The sequence below is a fragment of the Melopsittacus undulatus genome, chromosome 1 (assembly GCF_012275295.1).
Source record: "Melopsittacus undulatus isolate bMelUnd1 chromosome 1, bMelUnd1.mat.Z, whole genome shotgun sequence".
Classification (NCBI taxonomy): Eukaryota; Metazoa; Chordata; class Aves; order Psittaciformes; family Psittaculidae; genus Melopsittacus; species Melopsittacus undulatus.
The window spans coordinates 142,079,970-142,096,529 of record NC_047527.1 but is presented as its reverse complement, the minus strand read 5'-3'; the positions used below and the strand labels follow the sequence as shown (position 1 = coordinate 142,096,529).

At 41.2% G+C, this 16,560-nt stretch overlaps 1 protein-coding gene across 2 annotated transcripts in view; it reads right to left on the bottom strand.

The window, feature by feature from the left end:
- BMPER (BMP binding endothelial regulator) overlaps positions 1 to 16,560 on the bottom strand; it is a 147,931-nt gene that overhangs the window by 70,220 nt on the left and 61,151 nt on the right. For both annotated transcript variants that reach the window (XM_034068249.1, XM_031042434.2), the window contains exon 7: positions 1,082 to 1,181. In XM_034068249.1, the coding sequence (XP_033924140.1) occupies positions 1,082 to 1,181 (100 nt within the window). The remainder of the gene's footprint in view (positions 1 to 1,081; positions 1,182 to 16,560) is intronic.

The following is a 16,560-nucleotide window of genomic DNA, read 5'->3' as shown; positions in this document are numbered from 1 at the left end:
TTGGTGTTTGGACTGCTCTCCTCTCCATTTCATTCCTCTACCGTATTACTCTCTGGTGCTGCAGTCAGATGTTCCAGGCTAATATTTATCTGTAGTATTTCTCAATTAACAAAAAAGTAGATAAATAAATTGATAAATAAATAAATTCAGGTTTGTTTCAATCAGCCAAAAATCTTAACTATCATAAGGACCTGGAACTCTATGGCTTGCTGCCTCCAAGGCCAGACCTCTTTATATCCCTAACCTACCCTTGGAAATAGACTTTGGATAGTAGTAAAGATATGGTCGAAAGGACAACAAGTTCCTGTTACAGAACTGGGAGTTATCAACTCCAAATTTTTTCCAAACCTAGTTATAACCTCACAGACAAAATTAAAGCTAATTTACTTGGTAGAATATAAGTGCTCATTGTTTATGAAATAGAGGGACACACACTGAGGGACATAAACCTGTGGGATCTGTGGACATAGTAAGAGCAAAATCAGGACTCTCAAAAGTCACTGCCTTCCTTGGCATGTCTTGGAAGAGCTAACCCCTCACAGAGGTTTCTGACTTCTCCTTTCAGATGTGTTGGAAAGACGTAACTGAAAATATTTATGTCTGAAACTGCGATTCCACCTTAAGAGGCAGACTCCTGGGTCTTTGGCCTCTCTGACAACAGCTTATAAGTATGCAATTTCAGTCCAGAAGTTTCCTCTGACCTGCATTTCCTCAAAACCAAGAATGCAAATGCACACTTCAATAGAAACATGAGAGGGTGAGGCCTTTTTCTTGTGGCAAACTCCAGCAAAACACTTCCTGCCTCCTCAACCTCCTTTATAAAATGTGTAATGAAGGCAGGAAGCATCTCTGTATTTGTGCTCCTAAGTGAGCCAGCTAGTCTATGCTCAAATGGTCTTCTGCGGCTGCTTACTCAGAACCACCCATCACAACCCTACACACTGACCCTAAGTACCTGTAGATTATAAACTCCTCTGAGCATACTGTCTCCCACAATCATGTTGTGAAATAGTGGAATGAAAGTTATTACACAGAAACATACCATACCAATCACAAAATTCCCAGGAAAAACACCACTCACCTAAGCATTTGGGGCAACACTGTCCAGCAGGAATGTGACTGAGGTGCTGGGGACAGGAGAGAATGGGGCAGACTTCTCGAATGCACTGTGTCCGGCCACCCTGAAGGAAAATAGGCTCAGTTAGAAAGAAAAATAAAGCAAAATGTCCAGTAGATGTGTACAGACTGGTAACAAGCCTTGAAAAGTCTTAGCCAAAGCATTATTTGCCAACAGAAATCTCTGCTTGCATCAGGCATGCAAGAAACCTACTGTCTTTCAATGCTTTCAATACTGCTTGCACAGCCCTTGGATTACTCATGTATTTTTCATTCTGCCAAGCAATGAATGTAGTAGTTGAAGAAACAGTGTCTTTCTCTCTTATTTCTTGGTGTGGATATGAGAAAGCCAGGGAGAATAAAATCATTATCCATGAACCTTTCCGGATGTTCAAAGAAGTTATTGAGCCATTTTTTATATTACTCTTCACCTCCTGTGCCATGCCCTTCTAGGCTTGTCTGGGACAGGGATTAAGTGCTGAAACAAGATGAGAACAGGTGTTCTTCCATTATGTCCATGATCTCAGAAACCAAATAAGCCAAAATCACTTAAGAAAGCACACTTTTTTAGCCTCCAAGCCCAACTGTGCAAAGCCAGAAGGTCTACTTGCTTCAGAGAGCTGAAATGCAAGAGGGTATATGAAATAAGCAGCCTGGACTGGATATATCCTGGTGCATCAATGAATATCAGAAACAGAGAGAGGTAAAAAGGTGAAAGCACAGAATATATGCCTAAGATTAACTCAGTCAAAAGAGATCTTTGTTCTCATTCTGCCCTGTTGCCTGATTACTTCACCGTGCTTACAGAATACTGTGTTTAGCTCTGGACTCTCTACCAACATGTGCTCCATACACTCATGAGAGGTCCAGGTTGTTACATGTTAAAATCAGTATGCTTTTGTCTTAGCAAGGGAAGTACGTCCTTTTCATCTAACCGCCCTGCCTCATTTATCATTCAGAGCTGCAGGCTCATCACAACAATAAGCTTTGTGTTCCTGGATGCTGTGATGGAAGACTTATGAACAGTCTCTTCCCAGCTACATGCTGGATGCCTCTCGGGGCTCCCTGGGGAGAGATGGAAAAAGCTGTTCATTCTGAAGAGCTCTATGCCTGAAATGATGGTATGCATTTCCACTCCTAATGGTTTCAGTGAATCATGTAAAAGCTTTTACATACAGGCAGACTCCATATATACTATTATTCAGAAAATAACATCCTGACTTTACCCCCATTCCATAAGTTCTCAGGCACTGAAGTCTACCTGTCCCACAGGGCTACCAAAGCATCCTGAATGCACATGGCTAAGGACCACTCATAATTCTTTCACTGCGGCATGTGGGAACACAGAGTTTATTGTAGACCGAAATGACTGCTCTAAATTAAGGGTCAGACCAGAAACTTGACAAAACAAAATTAATTCTTCACTGATGTCCCTTATGATGCTCAGGGAATAGCTCTGTGAGAAGAGACACAGGTGCAGAATGAAAGAGAAAATACCAAAGAAGGGCTCTCTGAAGCAGTGCTGTCATTTCTACTCAGGCAAAAAGGCTAAGGAAAGACAAAGGTCAAACTTCGGTGACAATTCAGCACATGGGAAAGTCGGGCATTGCTGACAGGATCAGGGATATGTCCGTGTAAGACAAGCAATGATCCTACACATGGTGAGCACAGTTCCTTTCTTGCAACCTTGCTTATATACCTAATACCTATTCTGTGTCTCTGTAGAACTGCTCTGGAGCCTTGCTTTTCTGACGGATTGAATCAAAGCTCAGATTTAGCATTTTACTGAGACATGGCCTTCACAGTTGTTGTATAAATATATTTTAACACACAATGCCATGGATAATATGAAATATTTCTTCATTTCAGCCTTTTTGTTATAGCTCCTTTTTTATCTGTTGTACCAGCCCCTCCTCTGCACAAACCCTAGTCTGGTTTTACCTCTCTCTTTACCCCTGCTTCCAGGGAGGGTAATGCTGCTTTTTAACACCAAACTATTATAACTTTCTGCTGTCCCAGATGTGCTGGGTGCAAGTTTAAAACCAGGCTAAAACAGATCAACCTGTACCGTTTAAAGTAAGAGAAATTCTACTTGCCCTACAGAGCTTAGAGAGATAACTCATTAGGCACTATAAGGAAATGGTAAAACCTACACAACATTTCTATTTTCTTAAAAGCCTCAGTCATCACAATTCAAAACTCACAAAGCATTCAGAACATCAGCTTTCAAAGCAGCATTAGCTAGTGCTGCCAGTCCTTTCAATTGTATGAAATAGAGGCAGAAAGATTAAAAGAAAGTGCAAGAAAGAGTTCAATAAAAAAAAAATTGAGGGAAAAATAACTCCAGAGAGCAAAGATTGGCTCTGGGTGGCCTATGCCAGGGTGGGAACTGCACGGTAAACACCTTGCCTCCTCCACCTCCCATTTACAGCTACAGCTTTCAGCTCACATCTCCCTGTTAAGCTTAACATCTCCCAGGCAGCCAGAATATTCCAGGTCTGAAGCAACACCTTCCAGTAAAGCGAAGACTGAAGTGGAAGCCAGCACAGACCAATAAAGTACAAATGACATCTGCTTCCTGTGAGAAATACTATTCAAGAGCTAGGAAATAAATCCTCAAGTGATAGTTAACATGAAGCCTTAATCAGGGATGCTGCTGCAGCCCAAGTCCTCTGGAAGGAACAGATTTTGTATGAAATCTACAGTCTACAATGAAAAGATCAATTTTCCACCTCAGAGAGAAACAAAACTACTGAAACGCCTGCTGACACCTCATATCTGCAAAACAAAGCAAGAGGCTGTCTGGCGTCGGCTCAGAGGCTGGTGCGCACTGAGGTACTGTCTTGTCTCAGCAGCTTTCTCAAGAGACAGAAGAGAGGGGAAGGTGAAATAGCACTTTTTAATTCTCCAATGAGAGATCCATCTTTGAGAGAGAATCTTTCCTAAAATGCAAGCATGGAGCTAGTCTAGCTACCTACTCATCCAGTTCTGCTAAGTTCCTATCTTGACTGTGATACCTCATTGTTCAATAAGGACACAAGAAACTTGGCAGAGTTGAGAGACAAACCCATCCATGTTGTTGCTGATTTTGATGGACCTGCTGGATGCAGGACTGAGTATGTTTTCTGGGCAGGCTACCCCCATGCCCGGTGCACAGTATGTGTGCAACCTCTGTGCTAGGAAAGATGGAGAGGAAAATGTCTGCAGAAAAAACTGTCCAAAACCTCGCCAAAGGCTGGGAGCCCAAGCCAAGAGTCTTGGGCTTCATCTACCATGAGGCTGAGAACAGAGATCAACAACAGCAGAGCTACCCTTGTTGTAGGCACGTCTTGAAAGCGCTCCTGAAATCTCAGGACAGAGGTTTCCATACTCCCAGTTTGCTTGCTACTGATAACGAGCATGGCTAAGCTTAATAATGTCTTATATAAATATTATTTAATGCTAAAGGTTAACTCAGGATTATCAAGAACTGTTTTTTTTGAGGGACTCTCATTTTCCATTTCACTTTCAGGCTTTATTTCTGTGCTTTAGTGAAGCTATAAATCATCTAAAAAAGATTCCTCCCTAGTTTTGCCCTGTGTTCACCTTGTGCTTGAAAGAATCTGCTAATCCTCCAACAGAAGTAAAATTTCCATCGATTTCACAGAGTATTTTGTCTAAGTGCTGGCATTAGGATTCAGATCACAGTGGATTAGAGGCATTTACTTCTAAGTTTCATTCTAGAAGTGTGAAAGGTTTCATTTCCTACCAGTGATGTTATCCTTATGAGGAAAAAAAAATATGTAGAAATATCAAAATCATATTTCTTTTAACTCCAGGATACATATTCCAGACATACGAGCAAGGTCAGATGCACACTGTAGCTTCAGCAGGGGTTGCTGTAAGAACTAAGACAGATGTTCAAGATTGTCTCCAAATATAAATAAAGATTTTATGCCACCAGCATGAAAAATACCTTTGAAAGCTCAACAGGGTCACTACTGAGCAAGTCTTCCCCATGCCAGTGACAAGAGAAGCCAAATAAACACACGGTGCAGGTGACCACAGCCACCATGAGGTTATAAAGAGACAGAATTTTTGTGATAGTAATGGCATAAAGGCAATGAATAGAAATCTGCTGAGAAAGTGACAGACGTTTTATTTGAGATTCAGGTTGATGAGTTTTACCACTCTGGAAAATAAAAAGATTAAGGCAGAAGGGGGCCTACAGGGATGCTGGGGAGGGACTATTCATTAGGGACTGTAGTGACAGGACAAGGGGTAACAGGTTGAAACTTAAACAGCAGAGGTTTAGATTGGATATAAGGAAGAAATTCTTTACTGTGAGGGTGATGAGGCACTGGAATGGGTTGCCCAGGGAGGTAGTGAATGCTCCATCCCTGGTGGTGTTCAAGGCCAGGTTGGATGAAGCCTTGGGTGGCATGGTTTAGTGTGAGGTGTCCTGCCCATGGCAGGGGGGTTGGAACTAGATGATATTAAGGTCCTTTCCAACCCTAACTATTCTATGATTCTATATGAGGACTCCTATTTCACTACATCACATTTGCTGGTGTGTATAAGGCTTCCTGTGTGAATTTGGTAGTGTATTTTCCTGCAACACTTGACGGTCACCCGAAGCTCTGCCTGACTTATTAACTACTGTGAGATAGTAAAGACTTTCTCTACCTCCCAAACGTGTACTAAATACATAAAAAGGGTCAGCAGCATGTACTATGCAAACATTTTCAAAACTCCCCTGGAATCACATGCTTGTAAACCTGTACCTAGATAGTACAATGAGATGTACAGTCCCTGATGTGTCATGTAAGTTAACTTCATGCATGAAAGTGAGAGGATAGAGTATTTAAAGTGTGGATTTAATTTGGAAATAAAATAGGTGTTCTCTCACAAATCAGATGAAAGACACTCTGCACAAGAATGCCAGTGCTGTACGTGGGAGACGCTTTGGCAGTAACTTTGCCCTTACACGATATTTCAGTGTCCCTGAAATAGCCATGTCATGCACAATAAGAGCTCCCAGAAGGGTCACAGCAGGGAGAAGGTTTTAGGAAATGCACAAATTAGCAAAACAGTTCTCAGCATAAAAGCAAACAGCACATCAATCAGTTCAGCAAACAGACAGACAGACAAGCCAGAGCTTTCCGCATCCCTGCAGCCTCATCTATTGTCTAGACCAGGATTTTAAAAACGCCTCTTTAGAAAGCACTGGATAAAATTCAGAATAGGAAGGTCTTCAGCTTCAGTTCAAAGCAGCAGGTATTTATACGCTCTTGTCTGTACTAAGTTTTTAAACTCTGGACCTAGATCTCAAACTCTATTTGCTGATATATCACTGCTATAGGAAGGCTTTAGAAAGTAGTCCTAGTGACAGTCTAAAGTGGTGTTCTATAAACTGCTCTGAAGAGCTCACCCTCATTTTAATACCAGATCATACAGATTAATGAGGATACAAGTTAGTGTCTTAAATGTCTTTAAAATTGCTTGAATCTATGCAGATTACAAGAAAGATTCTTATGAATAAATTTCTAGACCAAACTCTAGGGCAAAGAAAAGGCACAATTCTTAAATGATCCTTTCTCTCCATCTGATGCAAAAGCATTCCTTGACAAAACCACAAGAAGCCTAAAGAACTCCATCAATTTCTAGCAGGTAAGAGTTTGACTCTACCACCTCTCCCTCCATGTGCATCCTTACGATACAAGTGTACTTTACCTTATGGTACAGATGTTCTGTTTGTGTCACCAACAACCTGCATTAATAAGAAAGTTCTTTAGTTGTCTCCAACTGTAAATTCATGTTCCTGAGCTCCTAGCACATTGCAAATGTGGTTGCAAAGTGTCACAGAGTCAGAACATCTTGAGCAACCAAAAAGCCTCCCTCTTTTGGAAATTAATATGTATGTGGTTGCACCCAGCTAATGAGGAATTAACTAAAGTATCCATTAGTTAGTAATTTAGGGTAAGAAGAAGCCTCTAAATACTGTTACGCTTTCCCTCAACCAAATATCATGTGTAAAAAGCAACTTGTGTCAGTGCCAAGCCAATTGATCTTGCCATCGATTTAACTTCTCAAGAGCCACATTCCCTAGGTTTGCTTAGATGAAGACAAGAAGTTTTCTCCTTTTCAGAGGGAAGTGGTGGGCTGTGTTTGTTTGCTAGGTTCTTCCTAGAGAGTGAAGTTCACTGTTCTGTGGTATAGCTCCCCACTTTGAAATAGGACTATTGGGAAGATGTTGGTCCTAGTTCTGTCAAGTTTTGAAACACTATTTGCCCTGACTCTCCAGTCAGAGAAGGTGACGGGCCAGGGAATTTATTCCCTTAGGTGAAAGGAAACACTGTGGAAAATGAAACTCTGGGTTGCACAGTAGCCTTCTTTAAATATGCACAGGCAGGGACACTGCTCCTAAAATCTCACAGTTGCTGGAACTGCAGAAGAGCTCCTTGGGGAAGATCACACAGCACTCTCCTCTCAACTAGGGAACACAATAGCCGGCACTTGGTCATATTTCTCCACTCTAATAGTGCTGTGCAGAAGTGTTGCTGGGATTATTCTGCATCTGGCTTCACAATCCAGCTGACATCAAATCGCTAGCTGACCCAACAGCTGAACAGCCAGCAGCCATCACCCCTCCAGGGCTTACACACTGAGCTCTTGGCTCCATTGGAATTGATGCTGTAAACAGTCCCCTTCACTTGGAAGCCTTGAAGAGTTTAATCACGGTATGCACTTTTCCCCTTGCAGGCTGATTTCCTAAGGAAAAAAGGCTTATGCAGGCACAAAACAGGCACACCTGCAGCTTGTGAATCCCTGATCAGCTCCAGCCACAAATGATCAATCAAGGGACTCCTCTAAAAAAGATCTATAGAGATGAAAAGGCAAAAATTAAAATGACATTAAGATCTCAAGGACATTAAATTCCTACAAGTTTTGTCAAAATCAGATGGCTGCAGAGAGCGGAGAGCCCCCAGTTTCTTCCCCAGAGGGTACACCAGAAAGCATCCCACAGTGTTAGGTAGCAGCTGGCTGTCCAGGCAGTATATCCCACAACTCCTGCTTTTTGCCTGGTGCTCATGTCACAAAGATGCTGGAAGAAAGCTCAGATTATTGGAGTTAAGGCAGTTAAAGGAGCAAGGGCTACACATCTATAGAAACAGAATTTCCTTATTTCTTCTGCTCCTGGAACAACAGCTCTATTCCCAGGTTAGCAGGGGCAATGGGACACAAGTCTGTGACCCATACCTACTGCACTATTCCCATGAGATGAAGCATTTTCTTCCTGTGTTTCCTGTTTTTTTTCCCCCAGTACCTACATGGATTTATGACACCTGTGCTCCAAACTGGCCTGCAACTACCCTGAGTGTTGAATGCTTTCAGCTGGAGCCTACATACTTGTTCTTGCTTTGGGAGCTCTTATTTTATTGATCCTTCTCCTAGACAGTTCAACAACTCGGGCTTTTTCCAGGGCTAGATCTCTTTCTCTCAACAAATTTCTCCTGCAAGTAGAAATAATGTGTTACACAAAATATTCTGTCTTTTATTAGGTACTTTTAAATGTCTCTACAGCTACTTGCAGAAAGCAGAGCTTTCAACTGTGTAACGTAAGTGCCTATTCCTTCTTCTGCTAGTTGATAGTAAGTGAAAAATATCACTGCACCCCTAACACCTTTGTGGGCTGTTTAATTATCCCAGGCCCTATTCCTAGCAACAGAACACCACTTATCAGATGTTTTCCCCAGTAAGAGAGTATCTAAAAAGTTATCTTCATTTTCTCAACTTTACCAACAATGCTCAGTGCTGCACAGCAGGTTAGTTCTTGCTTTCAGCATGTAGATGATTGGCCAACATCTCAAATCCAGCTTCTTTTCCTCTAGTTTCAATCCTTTCACATCACCTCCATCACTTGCTACCATTTCACACACTTATTAATCAAACTCTCTTCCTTGCTGCATGTCTCATTAAACTGATTGCTGCCACATGGCCTTATATAGTCCATACTGGGTAGAAGCATTCAGACTTCTGAAATTAAAACAAGCTCTTTATTAAGAGAGAGATATGTAACAGAGATGCTGCAATCACAGGTACCCCTGCATGTACCCTCTTGGTGTTTCCTATAAACCAGACATTCTTCTATAGGCTATGCTTCCCCTTCTAATCTCCCTGCCAGCTGCTGCACAGGGCACACACAAACAGTGCCAAGTTTTCTCTCTGAATGCTGCTAGGAACAACAGCAATAGGGATCTAGTGCCATACAGCACTTACTATAGTACAATGTCTTTCTACAATGCTGCATGTTAGATGACATACAGCTGGCAGAAGAGGTGGATTCTAAGGCAGGATGTAGGCAAGGACTGCATCAAAGGTCGTACAAATCAGTGGGAGTCTTTCCATTGATTGTCAGCCTGTTTTAGATGACAGCATTTTGAACAAATGTCCTAAAGGTTGGACAGAGTAATGGTGAAAAATGAGCCAAGACAATCATGTAAGCAGGAATAGGCAGCCCCACACTGCAGAAAGGGGCAGAGCTCTTCACCACCTTGAGGGTAAAGAGCAGCAGCTTCGTGGAGAGAGCAGAAGGGAAGCAAAGACATTGGCAAGGAAATGATACTTGCATGCCACTGCAGGAGAGAGTTCAGCTATTCGTGATTGATTGAGCTGTTACACCAGAGGTCTCTAGTGACTATGGAATCTTTGCTGTGAGCCACATGATTATTTATTTCTTATCTAAAATTAAGAGTTGCTATGAAAAATTGCAACAACACATATTATGCTGGAAATTGTGGCCAGAAAAAACTATTAAAAAACACTGACAAGCTTCTTCGGCCTCTTCTAATTCACATCTCATCCTAGATAATAAGAAAGTTAGGGTTAAATCCAAGGGACTTTCCTAACTTCAGTTATTAAAAGCAGAGCAGTAGCTCTGTAAAGCAGGTCCTGGCTTCTTGCAGCTATGACTTTTCCCCTAAATCAATTGGAGGCTGCTTTGTTTTCATTGGCATCAAGAACACATGAAGCACAGTCCAGTGGGTGTACAGTTGCGTATACACCACCAGTGCATTTGCATAACTTTTCAAAGTCCTAATCCAATGCTTGCAAAATGATAATCACCGCTACAATGTATTTTTATAAATAGCACTTGCTTTTCATAAGCTAAACTTGCACAAAGGTTTTCCTTTTTTTTCCCCCTTCTCCTTCTGCAGCTTTGTCATACTACTGTACAGGCTTTTCTTGCTATGTCCTAGAGTAAATGGTACTTCCATAAACCCCACGCTTTGTCAGCTATTGGCAACTACCTTCACCCCCACTTCAATTCCCACATTACAGCACAGCCCTCGCCTCCCTTCTGAGAACAGCTTTTCTTTCTGAACAGCCCATTCGCAGAGATAAACAGTTATTAAATCCCTCCAGTGTCCCCAGCGTGTTTCTTGCATGCGTAGAATACTAGTACCATTGTGGTCCTGAGAAAGGTGACAATTCTGACTCTCACTTCATCATCATTCTTTAATATACTTGGTCACAACAAGAAACTCTACAGATGTATCCTCACAGCTTTGCCTTAGAGCATTTCTTTGAAATAATTCGCCTTAAGTTATCTACGGTACTAAACTGCAAGACTCGAGTGAATTAAATCTTCAACTGCCCAACAAATTGTGACATCTGGCATTTCAATACAAAATAAAGGCTTTATTTTCAGCAGCGTGGATACATTCTTGTAGACAATATGAACTTCATTCCATTGCACGATTTGAGCTTCATTTTTTGAAGGTGCAAAGGTCATGAATGAAATAAACTGGGGTTGTTCTTGAATTTAGAAGGTACCTACGTACCTGAGTTGGGAAAAGTTGCTACTATATCAAAACCTACCAGAATAGCCCACACCAAGTCACTGTTACAGTCACAAGCAAAGAGAACAAACCTTCAGTGGTTTAGTTCAGTGAGGTACTGAAGAGGTTGAGATTTAAACCTTCACCAGTTTTTTCCACATTTTATGGATGCCCTTGCATGAAGGTTTGATGATAAAGCACACTGATATCTTTAGAACACCAGTGGTAAAATAAAACATACTGTTGTAACAGTAGTAAGGACACTGCTCTTAGCTTTTTACAAGACCTTTACACATACACATACCCTCCTTAAATGTTATGCTGCACGTATACTGCTGAGGTAACCTCAGGAAATATAGGATTACATAGACACTACTTCCTTCATGCATCCATCAAAGGTTTTCATTAACAGGAGATCCTGTTTGTCCTAAGCACTTAGCAAAGAGAGTTAAAAATACACTTTAAAATGTTATACAGACTTCAGCAAGAGAAACTGCTAAACTGCAGCCCATTCAGAGGATTTCTTGGAAATGAAGTTTTAGGAAAACTAGGCTACCTTAATGAAACCAGTAGGTTATGAAACTGTTCCTACAGTGAAACAGTCACAGGGATAGCTTCAGTCTACCTAAAGCAGTATAGGATTAGACTTACTGTAGGCCAGTGGTACCTATCTATAGTAACATCCCTAATACTACAGTGCACAATTCCACTGCTTTGTACTACACCTAGGGCTGTCCCTCCCCAGAGATATGGCTTGGATTTACTCCAGGATATGGCACACTCCACCTTGTGATCAAGGCAAAGTAACACATTTTAGTCTTAAACACAAGCCTGAGCAAGGGGTACTGAGGAATCTGCAGCTCTCCAGGAATAGCCTTGGGAAACACTTTGATTAGGAATTACTTACAAGTCCCAGTTCCTCTACAGCTTCCTCCTCCCTCCAGGGGTAATGACTTACAGAAGCATCAGCAGCCAACTCTGACATTTCCCAGTCCTAGCAAGACTGATAGGGTAATCCAGTTCCTCCCTCCCTTCCCAGCTTGCAAGCCATCTGCACATGCATGGGGAGAGGATGGATGAAGACCTGAGAAGTCTGTTCCTCCTTCTGCATGGCCCATGTCATACATGCAGGTTTCCCCTGTCTATTCTTCCAAATATTTTCCAATGAAGTTCATATCCAGCTACTGCTGTTAACTTATGGCTGGGATCCTGTTGCTAATTACTGGGTCCCCATTGGCAGCAATGCATCTGAAATAGGCTAATGCCAGATCTATAAAGATCATAGGTTCCTCAGGGAAAGCTTAGGCATGACATAAAATCTACGGAAATATAGGTTTAACCATTTGGGCACTTATAACGTCCCAGGGCTGGCTGCATTTGGCCAGGCCAACTCTTTTGGCACCTGCTTAAAGGTCTGCTGCTGTTCCTGCCCTGGAACAGCACCACTATGGAAAGCCAATCAGCTTGGCACTTATCTCCAAGTTAAGCTCACATCACATTAACAGACTGGATAGTCTTGTATCTAAATTCTCTGTGAGGCCATATACATAGGCCATGTTCAGGCCAGAGCACATGGCCAACTTAATTCAAAAATGATTGCCAGAGGAGCTGGAAATACTTGTATCTACCTTTCCAATAACACCCTGCTAACCAAAGCACTTCAGAATAGAAGTACTGCCTCATCTTCTTGATAAAGCAACACCACCAAGCAGCCAAAACTGAGAAGATCCATCTGAAACCTGCATTTCTCATTTCAGAAAATGCTTATATTAAGACTATGAATGGGGTCACATGCAATTTACAATGCATTCTTATATTTGCCTTACTGCCTTATCATCATTAGTAGTCACTAAGAGAGATAATAAGCAAACAAAGAAAATTTGGTTGCAGTTGCAAGTGCAGGTCTCTCCTTCATCCTGTTATGTCTCCTTTGTACCTCTCTAATGATGTAAAAATGCACTTCCAGTTATTAACCTTCTCTCTTATTGTGCTGCCATGCAGGGAGGTTCTCTGATAATGTGAGAAAGTGTTATTTGAAATTACTCTAAAGCAGAGAATAGCTACACACTCCAGCCTATTATTGTAAGTTAACACTAATGGCAGCTATACCTTTCAAAATGATACAGTATTTTTTACTATTTAAAAACCAGACCCATCATATAAAACAGCTGCCATGTTTATTTAGATAAGTGCTCCTCTGCTCTTATAAATGGAGGCTGATGACAGACATGTTTTTAAGGCAAAAATATTAATCCTAGAAATGTCAGCATCTGCTTCTTTTCAGCCCAGCCTTACAGATTCACACATAATTTTTCATCCACAAGGAGAGCTGTTTTTTTCTTACAGAGAATCAAAGAACATGGGTGTAAATTACTGGTCCCAAGGCCTGACAGTTTTATTAGCATGTCACTGGTGCCACAAGTTAGGTTTGATTAGACATCGAGTGTGGCTGGTTTCCACAGCCCGCTCCTTGCATGTTTAGTACAGTAACTGCTGTTCTTTAAATCAGAGAATCATAGAATCAGTTAGGTTGGAAAAGACCTTTGGAATAATCAAGTCCAACTTTTAAACATACGTGGTATTGTTAGTAGATACAGCAGATGAAGCCATATGCCTTTCTCACTACATAAACACAAAGGATACCTCCTACATCTTTACCTTACATCACAGAGGACCTCCGTGGTACTCACATTGCCTTCCAGAGAAGTGCATGCCAAAAGAAAACATCACTTAAGGATAATTATGCACAAACAAACCATGAACAGATGTATGAACAAACAGCAATTAGTAGGTGGCTGCTAACCACCAGCAATTCAAGAAATCTATCTTCCAATTAGTAATCAGCTAGAGCAAATTAAGAGCTCTAAGAATGGACCACACTAGCTAAGAAGTCCCTCTGGGCAAAATCTGCGTATATGTCACTAGCCTGAGCCATCTCAGGCCCAGTGACTATGCAAGACATCGCCAAAGCACTGATAATTCCATTATGCAAGACATTTCCAAAGCACATGACAAAGAATTTACCACCAGAGACCCATACCTTCCTGGCACAACAGTGAGCAGCCAAGTGCACTACTCAACAGCATAAAAATGCCTGTGTTGAATAACCAAAAGCTGCCCTACCCCAAACAGTAACTCTTCTCTACAGCCAGCTATGCTTCAGACTATGCTCAGACTGTTACCCTAGCTGGTTTAGTGACAGTAAGACCTCTCCAGCATGGCTGCACAGAAAGGTGCTGGCAAATCTCCTTCTTTCAATAATTTGAGCTAGCCAGAGATGAGACATCACTCTTGGCTTGCCTGGAGGACACACTGACCTCTTAGCATGCCACTGTACCTAGGTAATAAGTCCCAGATAAGGCAGACCATGAGCTGAGAGCTTGAAGCTGTCCACATCCAGTATAGGTGCTTGTACAAAACACTGTCACTAAATGGACTTCACAAAATTTTCCTATTTTTCCTTGAAATGGGGCAGTTAGGTCTTCTATAAAAGTAATGTACTGACATACGTACAAAGTGCTGCGGGCCTTAAGCACAAACAAAAAAGCCAAAAGACCAAGTTCTTGCCTGAGCAGCTTTATGATCTAAATAGGTAACACAAAGCCAAGGAACAAATGGGGAGCAGCTTAACAAAACTGCAACTGTGACTGTCCTGTAAGCTTTGTGATTTTTTGTTTGCTTACATGCTTTCTGCAATTTATCCTGCCGTTGCTCCTTGGCAAAAACATATTTTTACAGATGTGGCTAAATATAGCAATGGATGATAGAAACAGAGAACTAAAGAAAGTTAAGTGTTGCCAAGTAAGCCTGCATGAGGTCTCTGCAATTCTGTGTCCAAGTTAAACTGATATTAGAATAGCCATTGCTAAGGGTTTTCAATTTTTCCCTTTCTGACAAGCACTTCTACTATCAATTATGCTTAATATTCCTGAACTCTTAATTTTTAGGATCAATTAAGCATTTAATTAAAAAAGTAAAGAAGTTATTTTGTATTTCGGGTGACATGAAGCTGGTGTTTTTTTCAGTAACACCAGGGAATTCTGATTGGCAACTCCACTTTGTTTGTGGTTCAGAGGTTCTATAGGGACTTCATTGTGTGAGCACAACTATGCCAAATCTTGTACACCTTGAAGTCCTGGTTAGGATTTCCAAAACATCATATTTTGAGAAGATGAGACAAAAAGGTTATTTTTGACTTTGAGACTTCCATTTTTCACAAGGCCTCTGAAAATCATGAAATAAGATTGGCCAGATGGTGATCTGCAAGTGCAAACTGACTTCTCCAGCACTAATTAGGACTTATACAACTGGAAAACCAACCCAAATTGACACAGAAATCTACTCTGCTTTTCAAGGAAGGAAAGCATACCAGACAGTTTCAGAGGATGGCCACCAAATTCCGTGGGCCAACTGTTCTCTAGGTGATATAAGCAAGAGAGGGGTTCTCAGAGAGGCATAGGGCTCTTGATCTAGCACACGCATGACACAGTTTATTCCTTAGACATAAGCGAACTAGAAGCAGCAAGATAAGGATGAACAGAAATTCCTACCAGACCATCCCGAGCACACTGCCTACTTTTCTCATGTCATTTAAGAGAGTGAATGTACCAGAAGCAAGATAATTGTATTTTAAGCAAAGACGCAGAAGAAAATGCATCACGATCTAGATAACAACACTACAGTTTGTGTGTGCACGTGAGACCTTCCCCTCCAACTCACTTCCACTTTAAACTATCTGGAGCGACCAAAACAAATGTAAAGAAAATTCTGCAATGTTGTCCTCTTCTGAGCCTTCCTCCCAAATGTGAAACACTTGCTTAGGAAGGGCTCCTCTTCAAAGCTAAATGAAATCTTCTCTGTATTATCCATTCCATCCGTAGCCCTCTCAAACTTTCTTAATTAAATTTACTGCTGGTTTCAAAGAGCTCTCCAAGTTGGCTCAAATCCCTTTATATTGCATATCAGCATTAGCAACAGAAGATATATTACTACTCTCTCTTTTTCTTTTTCTCCCCCTCTTTCCAAGAGGAAGCAAGGAAGGATGATCAGTCACGTTATCACTGTGGAGTATCAGGCAACTACTGTGTCTGAAGCAAACTCTGGACTCCTTGTGTAGTTTTTATACACACTACTAACTTGATAAATGCTACATTTGCTTCTTCCTTTTTTTTTCCTGTGGCTTTTCCCGTCCCCCCCTTTCTTTTTTTCCTGGCAAATCCTAAAGGAATTAGTCCATTCCATAATAATCTCATTAAGTCAAGACAGATCTGAATTATGTTTCTCTTTTCTTCCTTTTTTTCCAGCTTTACTGAAAAGTTCAATAAACTTTAACTTAAATTTTCAAAAGCACCATAACTCTTAGGTAGATACAATGGACTCTGTATAAGTGAGACTGTGGACAGGATATTTCCTAATGCAAGGAAGATCCAGGAGCCTTCCAAAGCAGTCAGGTAAGGTTTTACAGCCAAATTTACACACAACATAAAGTAATGCCACTTTGTTAAAGGCAATTTGAACTAGCAGGTCCGTATGCCAAAGCTGAATTTGTCACACACTATTTTAAGGGATTCTTTTTCTGAAGTTATTCACTTTCAGAGTGAAGGAGAAGAAGGAAGAAAAAAAC